At 51.6% G+C, this 15,354-nt stretch overlaps 2 protein-coding genes and 1 non-coding gene across 6 annotated transcripts in view; 1 reads left to right on the forward strand and 2 right to left on the reverse strand.

Moving 5' to 3' along the window:
• Positions 1-557: 557 nt before the first annotated feature.
• RPL12 (ribosomal protein L12) lies at positions 558-4,350 on the reverse strand. Its single transcript, XM_042911866.1, has 7 exons — positions 4,217-4,350; positions 3,581-3,654; positions 2,399-2,497; positions 1,940-2,021; positions 1,263-1,349; positions 782-894; positions 558-614 (listed from the first exon to the last, which is right to left on the reverse strand). Exons 1-7 carry the CDS (start codon positions 4,251-4,253, stop codon positions 609-611), a joined length of 498 nt encoding a protein of 165 aa, XP_042767800.1. The 5' UTR covers positions 4,254-4,350; the 3' UTR covers positions 558-608.
• On the reverse strand, positions 1,433-1,560 carry LOC122205733. Its single transcript, XR_006196235.1, has one exon. It is a non-coding gene; the product is annotated as a small nucleolar RNA SNORA65 (small nucleolar RNA).
• Positions 4,351-4,368: 18 nt separating the features above from the next.
• Positions 4,369-15,354, forward strand: part of LRSAM1 (leucine rich repeat and sterile alpha motif containing 1) — a 39,958-nt gene continuing 28,972 nt past the window's right edge. For 2 of the 4 annotated variants that reach the window (XM_042911862.1, XM_042911859.1), the window contains exons 1-9: positions 4,369-4,501; positions 4,884-5,042; positions 6,299-6,403; positions 6,821-6,877; positions 7,662-7,706; positions 8,728-8,805; positions 10,168-10,236; positions 11,947-12,031; positions 13,017-13,138. In XM_042911862.1, coding sequence (XP_042767796.1) covers positions 6,332-6,403; positions 6,821-6,877; positions 7,662-7,706; positions 8,728-8,805; positions 10,168-10,236; positions 11,947-12,031; positions 13,017-13,138 — 528 coding nt within the window. In that variant the 5' untranslated portion in view covers positions 4,369-4,501; positions 4,884-5,042; positions 6,299-6,331. The remainder of the gene's footprint in view (positions 4,502-4,883; positions 5,043-6,298; positions 6,404-6,820; positions 6,878-7,661; positions 7,707-8,727; positions 8,806-10,167; positions 10,237-11,946; positions 12,032-13,016; positions 13,139-15,354) is intronic. The other 2 variants (XM_042911858.1, XM_042911861.1) reach the window with 2 other exon arrangements.

Consider the following 15,354-nt stretch of genomic DNA (forward strand, 5'->3'; position numbering starts at 1 on the left):
CACGTAGGACTCTGTGCTGACAGCTCGGAGCCTGGAGCCTGCTTTGGATTCTGTGCCTCCCTCCCTCTCTGCCCCTCTCCAGCTTCCACGCTCTCTCAAAATACACTAAAAAAACTTTTTTTAAAGAAAGAAAATGACCCTTAAGGACATAAAGGTCAGGTTTCTTTGTTTCCCATCAGTGCTTCTGAGCACTGGCTGTGTACTGGAATGGATAGTGAAGCCTCACATTAAGGGTTATGGGCCCCTAACACACTCAAGAATTAAACTGGTCTGGGATAGATTCCTGACCATTTCACACTGAGATAGTTTTCTTTTTGGCCAAGAATTTTGTTCTTCTGAAGAGTTCTATGAACACATGCAGCCTACAAATAGCACAGAGACTTCCTTTCTAGGGGTCTTCTCTGAGCTAGTGCCATACAGGGCAGCAATCTGACCCACAAGGAGCTTGTTACCCAAGCAACTTTTTCCAGAGGTTCTGCCACCGTGACCCCATTAGCCACCATCTGACCACAAAGGGGGTAGGTCCCTCAAGGAAGAGGCTGTATCAAAAGGTCCACTGGTTGTCAACTGATCCTTTATTAAAATAGTTTCCTTTGTAGTTCTTAATCTTAACTCTGTGGGAAAGAAAAAAGAAAAACCTATCATTAGTGGAACAAGAAATTCTTAATAGTCCAAACCCATTACTGACCGTTTCTAGAAACTTTGCAGCCTGCACAAATACTACTTTAGCTTTCCTCCAGCTCTCACCCTGATCTAGGCAAGAGAAACAGAAGTCACTTACAGCTGGACATTCCACTGCACCACTATTGATGTCATCTATGATGTCATGAGGGTGGCGGCCATCAACATTGCAGCCCACAGATTGGGCGGTCCCCAGAATCTCTTTAATGGTTCCTGTAATTAAGAAAAGTGGCATTAAGAGGGGCTTCAGCAATACTCATATACCCAAGGGGAAATACTTTTTCACATCAGATAAAGAGAAATTAAGCCTATTTTACGGAGTAACATCCCTGCTCCTCTAAGCCAAAACTCCGAACTCCATTTAGTTATACAGGCTCTGAACGCAAAGGGTCCGTGGGTTCTGACACCCAGATTAAACACACCCGACCCAAATATTCACTGATACCAAGTCATTCTTTAAACCCAGAAGACCCTGCACCCCAATTGTGGGTCTTACAGGGTAACATCCCTTCAAGCTGAGAAATGCTACCACTCAGTGAATACACTCTATGTAACAAGGGGGTTCCCTGCCGTCCACTTACCAGAGAGTTCCCTGGCTAACGATCGGTGCCTCATCTGTCGGGCAATGTTGACAATCTCATCAAAAGTGATGTTTCCACTGTGCTTAACTGCAGAAGAAATAAACAGCAAAAGCTGTGTCACAACCCAAGGCCAGAGAAGACCACATATTCTCCCTTCACCTTTATTTTCAGGCTGTTCCCATGCTTTCGGCACAGAGTCATCCACATGAAGAACAACCCTGTTTCCTAAGCTGGGGTTTACTATCAGCTCACCACTGGATTGCACCAGCCACGAGAACTGATCAGGTGCAGTGGCGGGTGGCTGGGGTAAAATCAGGTCTTTGCGAACCTTGCGTGGGCAAGACTATCTTTTTTTTACATGAAAAAAGACAAACTGAAGTTACTGGGGTTAGTTAAGCGGTCAGAATCTTCCAGCTCAGAAATGGTCTGATTATTGGACATCACTGTCAAGTACTTCCCCCTATTTCCCTCCTGCATGTACTTTTAGGGAGGGTCAGTCCCGGGCTAGGGGACTGGGGGAGAGCCGTGAGGCACTTCTTCGCAGTGCCTGGCTGTCTAACAGCTTCTGAGCAAATCCCTGTGCCATCCCTAGGTTCTGCTAAAGCAAAAACATGCAGCTAAGTATCACACTGGGTAGACACCACCACTCACAGATTACCAGGGAAAAGACCACTCACTGTTTTTCTGCTTCTTTCTGTCCCTTGGCGGTTCCTTTAGGGCTTTGATAATCAGGGCGGAGGCAGAAGGTACCACTTCAATCTGCAGAAGAGATTCTCCATGTGAATTAAGCCCTCCTCCACCCTCCAATGAAAAAGGTCAATACTGCCACGCAACTTGGCTCTCAAAAAACACGGGCCAGGTGGGGTTTGCTGTACATTGTCAACTACTTTTCACAATCTAAAATGTGTCCTACCCTAGGAGACATGAAGTGATTGATTTACCCAATGTCACACAAGTGACAAGTTAGTATTTGAGCCCGCATCTACAATTTCTTGATCCTTGCTCTCAAAAAAGGCTTCCCCACATTTAAAATTGCCCTCAGCTCACCATTGTGGCAGATGGCCATGTGAGCAAAAACCTTCCACCCAGGGATTCCAGAGGGTTGCTACCTCTGCCCTCCCCCTCAAAGCAAGTACCTGAGCCTGTCTGTTCTGAATGGTCAGCTTCACTGTAATCCTCAGACCCTTCCAATCACCGGTTGCCTTGGCGATGTCATCACCAACCTTTTTTGGAGACTATAGAAAAAAGGTATACAATTACACTGTGCTCGAAGTTGCAGTACAGCCTGAGGCCCTGCCCTATCCTTCTCCCTTGGCAACACCCCAAACCTTTTCCAATCCAGCACACGGGGGCAGTCTGAAAGCATGTAACTGCACCCAGTGAATCAAGGGAATGGCTACTACAGCTGTATACATTGGAGAACTGCAGCTAGGGGTGAAGTCTGCTTGGGACTGTAAGCTGCAGACCCAGGGTTGTTAGGAAGGCAAAGTCCCTTACCTACCTACCTACCCACCCATAAGGACCCACATGGTCTAATGTAGGGATTTTCGACACTGGTTACATTCAAATCACCTGGACGATTTTAAAGATTCCTGGTGTCAGACCAATCTAAGTCAATCTGCAGGGATGGGGTCTGGGCATTTGCTACTTAATATTTCCTAATGACCACCAGCCTCAACAGGAAAGCTATCCAGTGGGTGCCAGCTAAACCGAAAACCAAGAAAAAGTAGTAAGACACTGGGTAAGCAAGACCACGTGAGAAACACGTTTGGGTCAGGAGACCGATGTCCAAGAAATAAAGGCCTAACGATACTCAGGGAAATGCAAGCTCAGAAAAAGCATAAAAGTAAACAAGTAGGTAAAAAGGGCAGTCGTCGGTAAAGCTGCTCACATTAATGAACAGGTCATGCAGGCTACTACATACAATTCACCGGGATCTTAACCCACAGCCCACTTAATCCTCCCAACCGATATTTAATCCCATCAGTGATCTGCCCATTTCCCTGACTAGCAAACACAGGCTAAGGAGGCAGCCCAGTGTCACCAACCTACTCTAAGCCCTCACAGATCCCTGGCCCATCCCTCAGGTACAGTAAAGGCAGCAGTTAAGAGCCACTGGAGAGTAAAAATTACAGCTTCAAAGTAGCCTGTTCCCGCTTCCTATATCACCCTGCTATGGGAGTACTTCCAAGCCAGTGGCTCAGAGGGGTTGCCAACTCGTCAATGTCAAAGGCACCTCAGATCCGGTCTCCTTTGCACAAGCCCGACCTGAACTGCTTTCCTTCGACAAGAAACAAGCCTCCACGAGGATGACTTACCAGACCCAGCGGGCCGATCTTGGGGGCCAGGGCAGACGTGGCACCGACCTCACCACCGGTGCACCTCAGGTATACTGTAGAAAGAAAAGATCAGCGGCGCTGCACAGGGAGCCCCCGGGCCCCAGCCTTCTCCCCCCATCCTTCCGGGGCTGGCCACACCGCTTGTCTCTTTTCGGAACAGCACCAAGGGCCTCAGCAGCGAGCGAGGAAGGCCTCCCAACCCCCTAGCGGGCGAGCCGCCTCCTCCCTGGCGTGTACCGCTCCAAGCGCCAAGTGGGACTGGGGCCTTCGGTTCAGCTCCGGCTACCGAGGCCCGCACTGGGGCGGCCAACCCAGTGGAGGGGAGAAGCGCCCGGACACAAACCTTACCCTAAGGCGTGCGGGCTGCAAAGCCACCAGAGGTCGTCCGGTCCTCCCTCCCCATTTACACGTGGGGAAGCTGAGGCCCAGAAAGCGTTAAGAGACTCGACCAGGACCTCACAGCACCCTGAACGCAGCACTGGAAAGGCCTCTAGCAGGCAGCAATTTTAAAGCCCGACGTGAAAACGGCAACGGCTGCTGGGGCAGCGGGGCCGACGGGCTGCCGGGAGGAGGGATGCTCCATTTCGCAGCCCGAGCCACATCTAAAGCACGCACCGACTTTGATCTCGTTGGGGTCGAACTTAGGCGGCATGGTGGAGGCGGTTGGTGTCGGATGAACCCGGATTCGGGACGACCGAAGAGCGTTGCACCGTCGCCTCCTCCGAGCCGAAAGCCAAAAGACCGGAAGGTCCTCTGACTGCGCCGGATATAGGTCGGAAAGCACGACTCTCGCGAGAACCGCTAAGCTCCGCCCAGCCTCCCAGCGACGTCCTTGCCGCCATATTGCTTATGGGCAGTTTCCTGAGGCTGAGCTGACGGGCTGGAGAACCCTACTCCGCGGTGAGTTGTGGCTAAGGGTTCGGAAGGAGGGGTTCGGGAGGTTCCCCTGGGGGAGGCAACAAGAGAGGGCTGCTCTCGGGCCCCGCTGTTCTCTATTCTCCCTAATGCTGAGGGTCACCCTGTGGTTCCTGTCGCCCAGTTGCAAAGCCCCGCCCCTCCCCTAAGGTGTCCGCATCCCCATTCCTAGACCCTAGGGTCATGGGGACCCCGAGCCCACTTTTAGCTCCCTCGTGATGTCTGCATTTTGGTTATCAAAACAACTTGATTCGAGTCTAAATCTCGCCCAACTCTTAATTCCAAGATTATACGGTTTTCAGAGTCTGACTTCGTCATCCTGGTCTGAATGACTTTCTGAGATTCAGAGTTTTGTTTTGGTCCCAAGCTCCTGCGTTTGGAGGATACCAGACTCCCGCTCCGCCCGGGCCCGGTGCCCAGTGCTCTTGAGACCCGGCGTCCATGACCAAGCCTTACGAGTGACCTGCCCACCTTCAGGTCCACCCGAGAGAACGAGCACTGGGGACTTGTGCACCCACAAAGCCAGGTGGGGCTCTCCCCACTCCAGCCTGGGGAGGATGGGTGTGGTTCTTCCCACTGGGCTGGACGTCCGGGTAAGGAATGGATGAGAGGTGGACATCGAGGAGCAGGTTGGGAAGAGCTGATCTGATGGGAGGGATGGAGAGGGGATGGCCACTGTGGGGCAGGTCGGGGGAGGGCTGAATTTTGGGGAGAGGTGAGAGAGGATTAGTCCTTGGGGAGCAGGGTAAGGGTAAGAGCTTGTCATCAAGGAGGGCTGGGGGAGGGCTGTGTTTAGATTATCCCCATCACTGCTGGCAAGTGGGTGACAAGAGGGGCCTGAGCCAGCTCTGCAGGTTGGCCGGCTCCCCGGACTGCCCACGCCCCTGTGGGCGGAGACCTGTGATCTCCGCCCTTCCCCTTGAGGACTGGGTGTGTTTCTTCTTCAACTGCATCTTCTCCCTAGTTCCTTAAGCTGTGGTAGGCGCTGAATCAACGTTTGTGAGATGTATAGTGCTATGTGGCTGACATTTATTGAACACTGGTAATGTGCTACGGGTTTCACATACATGAAAGCACTGGATCCTCACAGAACCTGGTATTGGTAACGTTATTAGTAGTAACAACATTGTTCCTGGCTCATTGATGTCCCTTATCAAGCACTGATATTTGCAGATTCAGGGCAGGCAGTAAGCACCTAGCTTCTGAGTTCAGGACAACGTACTTAGTGTGTGCCAAGGTAGTGTGAGCATGAAGGAGTTGGGCAAACCCCACAGTATCGGGACTCCAAAGAGCAGAATTCCAGACTGGTTTCTCTACAATCCAGGCGGTATAACCAGATCACTGAGCTCACGTGCCAGTTTCATTACCTTAACCTGGGCTGTGGTGAGACACTCATGGAGTAATAGCCATGAGGGTGGTAAGGTGTCTGAGGACTGCTTTTGGGTTGTTATTTGACTAAGAGATCTCTTTGCCTATCATGTGGTTGAAATCCCCAAGGTCATGGCTGGCCGATGCCTTGCGTGTTTGGTTTGCCACTCTTATAGTGTTTCAGGAACTAGAAGTGATTCATCAGTCCCATCTGCTAGGAGTTCTCAAAGAGCATCCTTAGAAAGACCTATTGTGCCGGGCTCACGGCGCAGATTGATGGTCAAGGTGGACATACCCCCTGCCCTCAACGATCATACGGTCCAGCAGATCAGCTACGTGTTCTGTGTTCCTGTGGCTGCCTGTCCTGGATGTGTCACAAATTCCCCAGGCCCTAATTTCTCTCCTGTGCCCTAGAGTCGTGAAGATTACTCTGGGGGGAAAGGAAGAATGCCTCTCTTCTTCCGGAAGCGGAAACCCAGTGAAGAGGCTCGGAAACGCCTGGAGTATCAGATGTGTCTGGTGAGGGAAACTGGGTTTCCTCTGCGTCCATTTCTACCTCTGCCCTCATGAAACAGGGTTCTACGCTATCCTCAAACAAGCCGTGCGCTCCCTCCCTCCTGCCTGCCTCCCCAACCCCCAGAGGAAATCTCTGACTCAAAGCAGACCCACAAGGCTGCCTGTCAGGTGCTCAGGAGTGCCTTGTGCTTCCCTCCCAAGACTGATCCCTGTTGTCATTCCATGTTCGTTCACTCCTCCCTGCTGGACCTCAAGCCCCATTAAAGCAGGGATCATTGGCGCACCTGCAAAATGGATGAGGTGAACCAGATGGTGTCCGTGGTCTCTTATAGGTCCTTAATCCTGTATTTCTTTGCCTGGTCTGTCCACCCTGCAAGGGCGTTTTGTTTGAACACTTTTTATCATTCTTTTCACCCTCAGGCAAAAGAAGCTGGGGCAGATGACATTCTTGACATCTCTAAATGTGAGCTCTCAGAGGTAAACTGGGGTAGTGTTCCGTCTATGAATTTGATCTGTCCTTTTTTTCTTGGATCACATGTCCCTGAGAGAGACAGATGTGGATTGGGGCTTTTAAAAGGCCAGAAGCATTAATCAAGAGAAGTTTCCTTAGATTCTGCTTTTGTTCAAAATAATTAAGATGATTGTTGGCCTCAACATAGTCTTCCTAGAATCAAGGAGTCTAAAAGATGTACCCACAGGGGTGCCTGGGTGGCTCAGTCAATTGAGTGTCTGACTCTTGATTTTGGCTCAGGTCATGATCCCAGGGTCGTGGGATCGAGCCCTATGTTGGGCTCAGTGCTAAGCACGGAGCCTGCTTAAGATTCTCTCTCTCCCTCTCCCTCTGCTCTTCGCTACTTGTGTGTGCTCTCTCTGAAAAAAAAAATTTTTTTTAATCAAAAAAAGAAAATGTACACACAGATTTCCAGGGAACTGGAAGATTCTGGGGTTCCCCAGCCTCTCCAGCTGGTGCCCGGCACCAGAGATCTTTCTTTTGCCCCAATAGAGCTCATGTTGGAGATGGTGTGTGGGCTAGGGCCGGGCAGGGCAGTCTCCTGCCAGCTGATTATAAGGGAGGGCTGACCATGTCCCCAGCGGCATTCCTCACCAGCGTGCCCCACCACCCTCCCGGCTTGGTGCTGCCCTCCATGGGAGGACTTTGCACTTGATCACCTCCTGCCCCATCCCCCCCTCACATGTGTGCTCCTCAGAAAACAACAACTGGCTGGAGGGGAGGCACTGACTCTTCTTTCTCCCATCTTAGATTCCATTTGGGGCTTTTGCAACATGCAAAGTTCTACAGAAAAAGGTGAGCTGAATCCTCATGTTCAGAGACTCGTTCATGCGTGTTTGCTGGTTTCAAATCGGGTGGGATTTTTAGGAGCTGCCTTCTTGGCACAGGCACCTCCATTCTCCCTGATTCTCACCCTTTCAGCCCGATGCAGGTGTTTGCACAGTTAGAAGAGCAGGCTTTGGGGTCAGATGGTCCTGGGTCACATCCTGGCTTTGCCCCTCTCATGAGTTGGGCAACTTCCACCAACTCTTACATCTGTTTCTTCATCTGTGAAATGAAGACACTCCCAGCTCTACTCTCGAAACCGTATTGTGAGAATTGAGTGGCAGGTAGAGAGGTGGGCAGGTAGAAAGGCAAGTGCACTGGGCATGATGCCTAACACAGTAAACACTGGGTGACCTCGTTGTTAATCGTAATGAAAACTATACTCATTTCATGCTGGTCACCCAGAAGAAATTAAGAACGGAATGAATGATTTTCAGAAAGGCATCACAACTTTGCATGTAGACAGCTAAGAGTATTCTAAATGAAGGGAGGTAAAAAAAAGTGTTCCATACCAACACAGGAGTGAGCTCCTTGACACTGGACATTTCTGTGCAAGGGTCGGTGCCAAATAGAAAAAGCAACAGATGACACGAATTGAGCCCCGGACCCCAGGCCAGTCCTGGGCTTAGTGCTTTTTGGCTGTTAGTTTCTTAATCATACGCCAGCCCTTGGAGGCAGCTACTTTATTATTCTGTTTCCTACATGAAGATGCTGAATCCAAGGAAGGTTCAGATCAGGACAGCTGCACAGGGACCTTCCTCAGGGTGGAAGGTAAAATGAGGCCTCTGAGATCCCCTTCACCCTCGAAGTTACAGGTTTTCAGGTCATGTGATTCTGCATTTGCAGGTTCCATGATTCTGAAGCACATCCCCCGTCGCAGTATCCGGTAGAGCAGAGGCAGGCGGGTTCTGCCATACCTCCCGCGCTGAGCTGGCTGCCCCTGCTCGCTGCTCATCCTCAGGCTAACTCGCCACAAATCTTTTCCAAACAGGTGTTGATTGTCCACACGAATCACCTCACTTATCTGCTCCCTAAATCTTGCAGCCTCCTGAGTCTCGCAACCATCAAGGTACAGGGGCCCTTGTCCCCCGTGTCACGGGCTCTGCCTGGTGCTCCAGGTGGCAGCCAAGCTCCCTTTGTTATAGGTAATGCAGGCCTAACTTAACAGTCAGGCTCGGGTGGGATCAGCACAACTTATTGGGCACCTTCTACGCACTGTGCGTGGGGTAGGGTTACAAAGATAACCAGCCCTGCCTTTGGGGAGCCTGCTGGATGGGTAGAAAGGCAAACTGTAAACTCAGAGCGGGTGAACTCACAGAGGGCTTGGAAACTGATGAGCCCAAAAGAGAAGGCCCCGGAGGGGCTCCAGGCATCATGTGGTCAGTGTGTGAAAGCCCTGTGTCTAGGCTGACCCCCTCCTAACTGTCAGCCTCTCCAGAACAGGGACTGGGATGTATCCACATGCGATGTGACCTATGGCCTCAGGATTATTGCACACGAACATGAGCTATGACAGTGGGGACACACAATAAGAGAAGATGGCAACATCAGGCATCAAAGTGTTTTTCGTGGTTATTTCTGGTTTATAGGAGTTGGGGTAGTTTTTACTTCTCTTTGTTATTCTGGCCCAACATTCATGATTTTTGTTGTAAAACAAGTAACATTTTATATGTATTTCAAATGTATATTTAATACGTATGTTTCTATTTCATACGTATGTGTATGAAACATATGTACCTACTCCAGTGTGTTGCCTGTGCTTTGTTTGCTCATTTTGGTTGTTAAAAAAATTACCAAGTATAGTTAAACAAAGAAAAGGAGGAAAAATGTATATAATTCCACACTCCAGAGAACCGCTATCAATATTTTATTGCATATTTGGTAGTCTTTTTCTACATAAATAATATAATTATACCGTGGGGAGTTTTCCTTTGTAACGTGAATACTTACCCATACTGTTCTATAGCATACTGTTTTCGCTCAACAGTTAAAAATGAACATCTGATGGGGCGCCTAGGTGGCTCAGTCGGTTGAACGACCGACTTCAGCTCAGGTCATGATCTCACGGTTTGGGAGTTCGAGCCCGCGTCAGGCTCTGTACTGACAGCTCAGAGCCTGAAGCCCGCTTCAGATTCTGTGTCTCCCTCTCTCTCTGCCCCTCCCCCACTCATGCTCTGTCTCTCTCTGTCTCAGAAATAAACATTAAAAAAAATTTTTTTTAATGAATTTCTGATGAAAGAGATGGTATAATATTTTGGAAACGGAGCAGAGATGGAATACACTATCCTTTAGTTGGAGAGGAAGAGTTAGAGCCTTCTGTTCCAACACCAGAGGCAAGAAGAGACCCCCGGCATCTTCTCGCTCCAGAACCTGAAATCTGCAGGCTTTCTCGGCTGGTGACTGAGGGCTTAAGCTTGTCTTCCCTCTGCAGGTTCTGGATCTTCACGATAATCAGCTGTCCGCTCTTCCCGACGATATAGGGCAGCTGACCGCCCTCCAGGTATGGCTGCAGGACGCACAGAACCCGCCTCTGATGGCCTAAGGGAGAAGTTGCAGTCGCACAAGCCTGGAGAGTTCTCCTTGTGCTCAGCCCCGGGGCTGCCCTTGGTGCTAGCTGCCTCTGCCCCTTTCCCGTGAGGGACCTCGGACGCCCTGGCCTTGGCAGTCCGAACTGTGGGAGTCTCTATACCATACTTTTGGCATTTGCTTTTGGGATTTCCTCTAAGCCCCCACGACTTACAGGAAATGATGGATCCGGCGCTCTGCCTCAGCCTCTCACTGTGGTCCTGGTCAGTCGTAGCCCACTGCAAGCTAAGCATTTCCCTCGTGTTATCTCTGATATGTTTCCTCACAGCCTTGCTGCGAGGCAGGTGCTGGTATTAGCCCCGCTTTACAGGGAAAGAAGCGGCTTTCCTCCACACTGAGATTAAAACCCATTCTCTTCACTGAGCCCCTTCAGACCCTGTATGACGGGCCCACCTGCTTTCCAGCCTCCTCTCCTGTCCCCGTCGCTCCCGGCAGTCAGCTCCTGAACCCCTCCTGGCCTCTCACCCCACTGTGGCAGGGCCTGTCCACGCAGACCTCTCCTCTTCCCTCGGCCTGAGCGACTCATCATCTCTCAGCCCACGTGTCCCTGAGAAGCCTTCCCGACCTCCCTGTCAAAGTAGATCTATCTTATCGGCCTTGGTCCTTACTTCCTTGGTCCTTGGCCTTACACCCGCTTACTTCCCTGGGAGCATAAGGATAGTCCATAATTACTAATCAAGTGTTTGCTGACTTGACTGAGTCACAGTCCTCTGAGGGCAGCACCCCAGCTAGTGCACTGCCTCCAACATGGAGGAGACCAGGAAATGAAGTGGGTGAGCAACCCCTGGGTGATGCCGTTGCATTTTCCGGAGGAGAAAGCTGAGGTCACTTGCCCAACGGCACACAGAGAACACGTGGTGGGGAAGTAGTGATTGGCACCCCTTGGAAAGCCACGGTGAATACCTGGGTGGAGGATCTTTGGGGACTTTTTTTAAACGTGTACATTCTTAGAGAATCGGTGCATCCTTGCCTTGTAACTTGCAGATACCTGACAATAACCCAGAGCCATCCTTTGGTTCATCAAATATTTATCTGCCACATTATCTGTAACGGCTGCTTAGCTTTCCATTGCGTCAATGTTTAATGAGTCCGTAGCCTGTCACCCTGTTGGCCTGGCTCGCCCCGCAGTGCCGCATCCGGGAGGGAGCGTGGCCTGCTGGATCCAACAAGCCTCCGTTCTGGGCGGGCCACCGCCAACTGCTAGCCTTGAGGCCCCGAGCAGATCCTGCTGCCTTTACACATCTCAGCTTCGTTCCCCCAACACTCGGAGAACTAGAGCCTTGTCACTGCTGCCTCCTCCAGATCCCCAAACCCGCTAGTCCCCTTCTTCCTCCTTGCTTGATCGCGGGTCCATTGTCGGGCATTCTGTGGCCTGCATAAGGGACGGAACCTCAGCAAGCAGCGGCTCAAGGTCTGGCTTTGCTCTCTCCGGCACGTGACTTCATCAGTGTGAGCCTCAGTTTTCTCATCTCTCAAAGGGGATCCTGACAGTTTATGCTTTCCTCATGAGGCTGTCAGGAGGAGATGAAGGTGTGTGTAGTGCCCAGGTGATGCCTGGCCTAAAGCAGGGGTAGACACTACTATTCGTGTGTGGGTTCTCATGTCATTTGTCCCTCTTTCTTAGGTATTGAACGTAGAAAGGAATCAACTGACATATCTGCCACGTTCCATTGGGAACCTGATCCAGCTCCAGACCCTCAACGTGAAAGGTAGGGGCCAGGAAGCCCTGTCTGTGTGATTCCCAGTCAGCTCTAGGTTGTCTCAGCCTGGCATCCACAGAGCACTCCTCCTGGGAACCACTGAGCATGAGGCAGCCAGTCCTGGGGCGTCCCTTTAAGCTGGACTGACCCTTATTGTCCCTAGAGGTAACTAGAGGCGGGGCATCTGCAGAGCTCCTGTGACCCTTCAGGGCCAGGGCCTTACAGCAAGGAGGGCAGACCGTCTTGCCAGCCAGGCTCCCGGGACCTGGGCACTCGTATTTGTAATAACGAGGAGCGGTAGGAGTGGTGGCCTGGTGGGGGAGAGCATCCAGGAGCCACAGTAACGCTTCTGACAGGGCCCGACACACAGGGAAGACTGCTTCCACAGTCAGCGGTGCGGCGAGCCTCGCGAGTCCCTGACAGGGAGGTGTGCTCCCCAACCGAGGCTGAGAGCAGTGACTTGCTCAAGACCACCCCGTGTGTTAGCAACAGAGCCCAGAGTCACACGCACCGTGCTTCCTCCCGTGCCCTTGGCTCCTCATGTCCTCTTATGGTCCTTAAGCACTTTCTGCACAAAACACCTCAGTTTACTCATTTTGTAACATACGAATGATATTGATCACTTACTATGGGGTGGGCACTGTGCTGAGGGCTGCATGTGCATAGTTGCATTGAACCCTTTGATGTCCCTTGAGGCCAGATAGCATTATTATCCCCATTTTACAGATGAGAAAACTGGCCCAAGGAAGTACAGTCCATTTTCCAAAGGCGCTCAGCTAGTGAGTGGCGGAGTAAGAACTTGAACCCAGGTCACCGAAACTCGACCATGCTGCTCTTCCTCACAGAGCCTCAGGTCTCGGGACCCGGCACGTGCCCCAGGCTCAGAGTGAGGCACCCACTTCCCCTCAAGTCCTAGCAGGACTCGTGTCAGGCAGGAAGCTGGTGAAGGGGCTTTGGGGGGGGGGGTCGAGCTGTGCCGTTGGGGTCTCTGCAGATAACAAGCTGAGGGAGCTTCCCGACACCGTGGGGGAACTTCGAAGCCTACGTACCCTTGACATCAGTGAGAACGAGATTCAGAGGCTGCCACAGCTGCTGGCGCACGTTCGAACCCTGGAAGTAAGTGGGGAGCCGCTCTCGCCTGGGGTCCTCTCTGGCCCGCCCACCTTCCCCTTCCCACGTTCCCGAATGCCTGCCCTGGTCAGGGTGTGCTGGGCTCACAGGGATCTCCGGGCACGTCTCTAGGAGCTCACAGAGAGACCGATGTCGAACAGTTGTCATTAGGTGACTTCTGCTGCCGTGACGGAGGCAGGGGAGCACGCTCCTAGAGTGAAGACCCGAGGCTGAATCCTGCGGGAGGTGTGCTGTGAGCACTTTGTGGTGTTCGAGCCAGACCTTGTGAGAGGATTGGCTCTGGAGAAATAGACACGGAAAAGGGAGCACTCAGGTGCAGGGAACAGTACCAAGAATGCAGGAAGTGGAGAGCACAGGGCGTGCTGAGGGCAGAGGAGGGATCTGATGTGGTCGGAAGCTGCTGTGTCTGGAGGGTCCAGGTCTCGAAGAGCCCAGAGTGCTGTGACGGGAGAGCGGCCTTGCCTGGAGGTGTAGAAAGTAGATTTCATCAGAGCAGGGGTCAGGGGGCAGAGGGCAAGCTCTTCCTAGGTCACCGTATTAGTTTGCTGGGGCGGTCGTAACAAAGTACCACAGGCTGGGTGTCTTGAACAAGACGTTTATTTTCTCACGGCTCTGGAGGCTGGAAGTCCAAGATCACCGTGTGGACAGGGGTGGTTGCTTCTGAGGCCTCTCTCCTTGGCTTGTAGACAGTCATCTTCTCCGTGTGTCCTCATATCACCTTCCGTCTCTATGTGGCTGTGTCCAAATTTCCTCTTTTTATGAGTACACCAGTCATGTCAGATTAGGACCCAGCCTGGTGACTTCATGTTGAACTTGATTACTTCTTTAAAGACCTTCTATCCAAATGTACTGACATCCGAGGTACAGGGGGAGTAGGACTTCAACATACGTGTTTTCAGGGGGCACACAATCCAGGCCCTAACAGACACTGACACAAGGCAGCTCCCGCAGGGAAGCTGGGCTCTTACAGTCGCAATGACCAGACAGCCTATGTTTATCTGGTGCTTACTAAAGCTGGGTGCTTAACCTGCATCAGTTCCCTGAATCCTCATGAAAATCCTGTGAGGCAAATACTACTGTGCCCTTTTGCCGATGAAAAAACTGAGGCATGGACAGTTTAAGGAGCTCGCCCAAGTCCACAGAGCAAGTGATAGCAGAGACAGGATTGAGAGCCAGGCAGTCTGAATTGAGGGCCCGTGCTCTTCACCTCTGTGCAACTCAACCTTCTGGAACAGGGACTTATCCATCCATATGACACACAGTCTGGCCAACATCTCAGAATCCTCTGATGAGCCATCAGTGAATTACCTCTCAGATCAGACTGCTGAGCATCGGCCTCTGTATCAGAAGTGGGCAGGTGAACGTGTAGACAGCAAAGGGAGGTGGCTAACGCCAGAGGCTGGTACCTCCTGCCGTGACAGCTTGCCTGAGAAGGGACAGGGTGGTCAGCTCCTCTCCCCGGGCCAGCTGGAGAGACAGGCCGAGACATGGTTATTCTCTGTGCTGTCCAATAGAACTTTCTGCAGTTCTGATGGAAATGTTCAATGACTGTGCGGCCTAAATCAGTAGCCACATGTGGCTTTCGAGCACTGGAAGTGTGGCTAGTATGACCAAGGAGGTATGTATTTACTTGTGCTGAGTTTTAATTAGTTTACATTTTAATAAACTAAGTCACACGTGGTTGGTGGCCACCGCATTGGAGCACACAGCTCACAGCGGCACAGATTCTGAAGCCGTTGTAGAGGGAGTGCAGGGAGTGAAGCGTTTCACATCCAGCCTTTACAGAAAGCTTTTGACCTTCTTGGTGGCACCTTGGGCAAACCCTTTTTCAGGATGAGACAGTAAGCAGCCCTTCTAGGTTAAGGCCAAGGTCTTTCTCACACGTTGTCTCATACTGCCCATCAGACGGCCTGTGGGCTGGGTGACATGCCTGTTTACCTCTGAGGGGGCCGTGCCTCAGAGACATCAATTGCCTATTCGAGGGTGCACATCCAGAACAGGACGAGCTGGAGTCTAACACCAGGGCCGAGTGGCTGAGCGCAGCTAATGGAAACACTGTAAACTGTGTGTCCCGTGTGGCTGGTGCAACCGAGGGACCGAGCTTTAAATTCTCTTTCATTTTACTCAGTTAAAAAGTAAGCTTATGTGGCCAGGCATGGCTCATGGCCACCAAACTGGGTGGCACGGCCCCAGCGTCCACC

The sequence above is a fragment of the Panthera leo genome, chromosome D4 (genome assembly GCF_018350215.1).
Source record: "Panthera leo isolate Ple1 chromosome D4, P.leo_Ple1_pat1.1, whole genome shotgun sequence".
NCBI lineage: Eukaryota > Metazoa > Chordata > Mammalia > Carnivora > Felidae > Panthera > Panthera leo.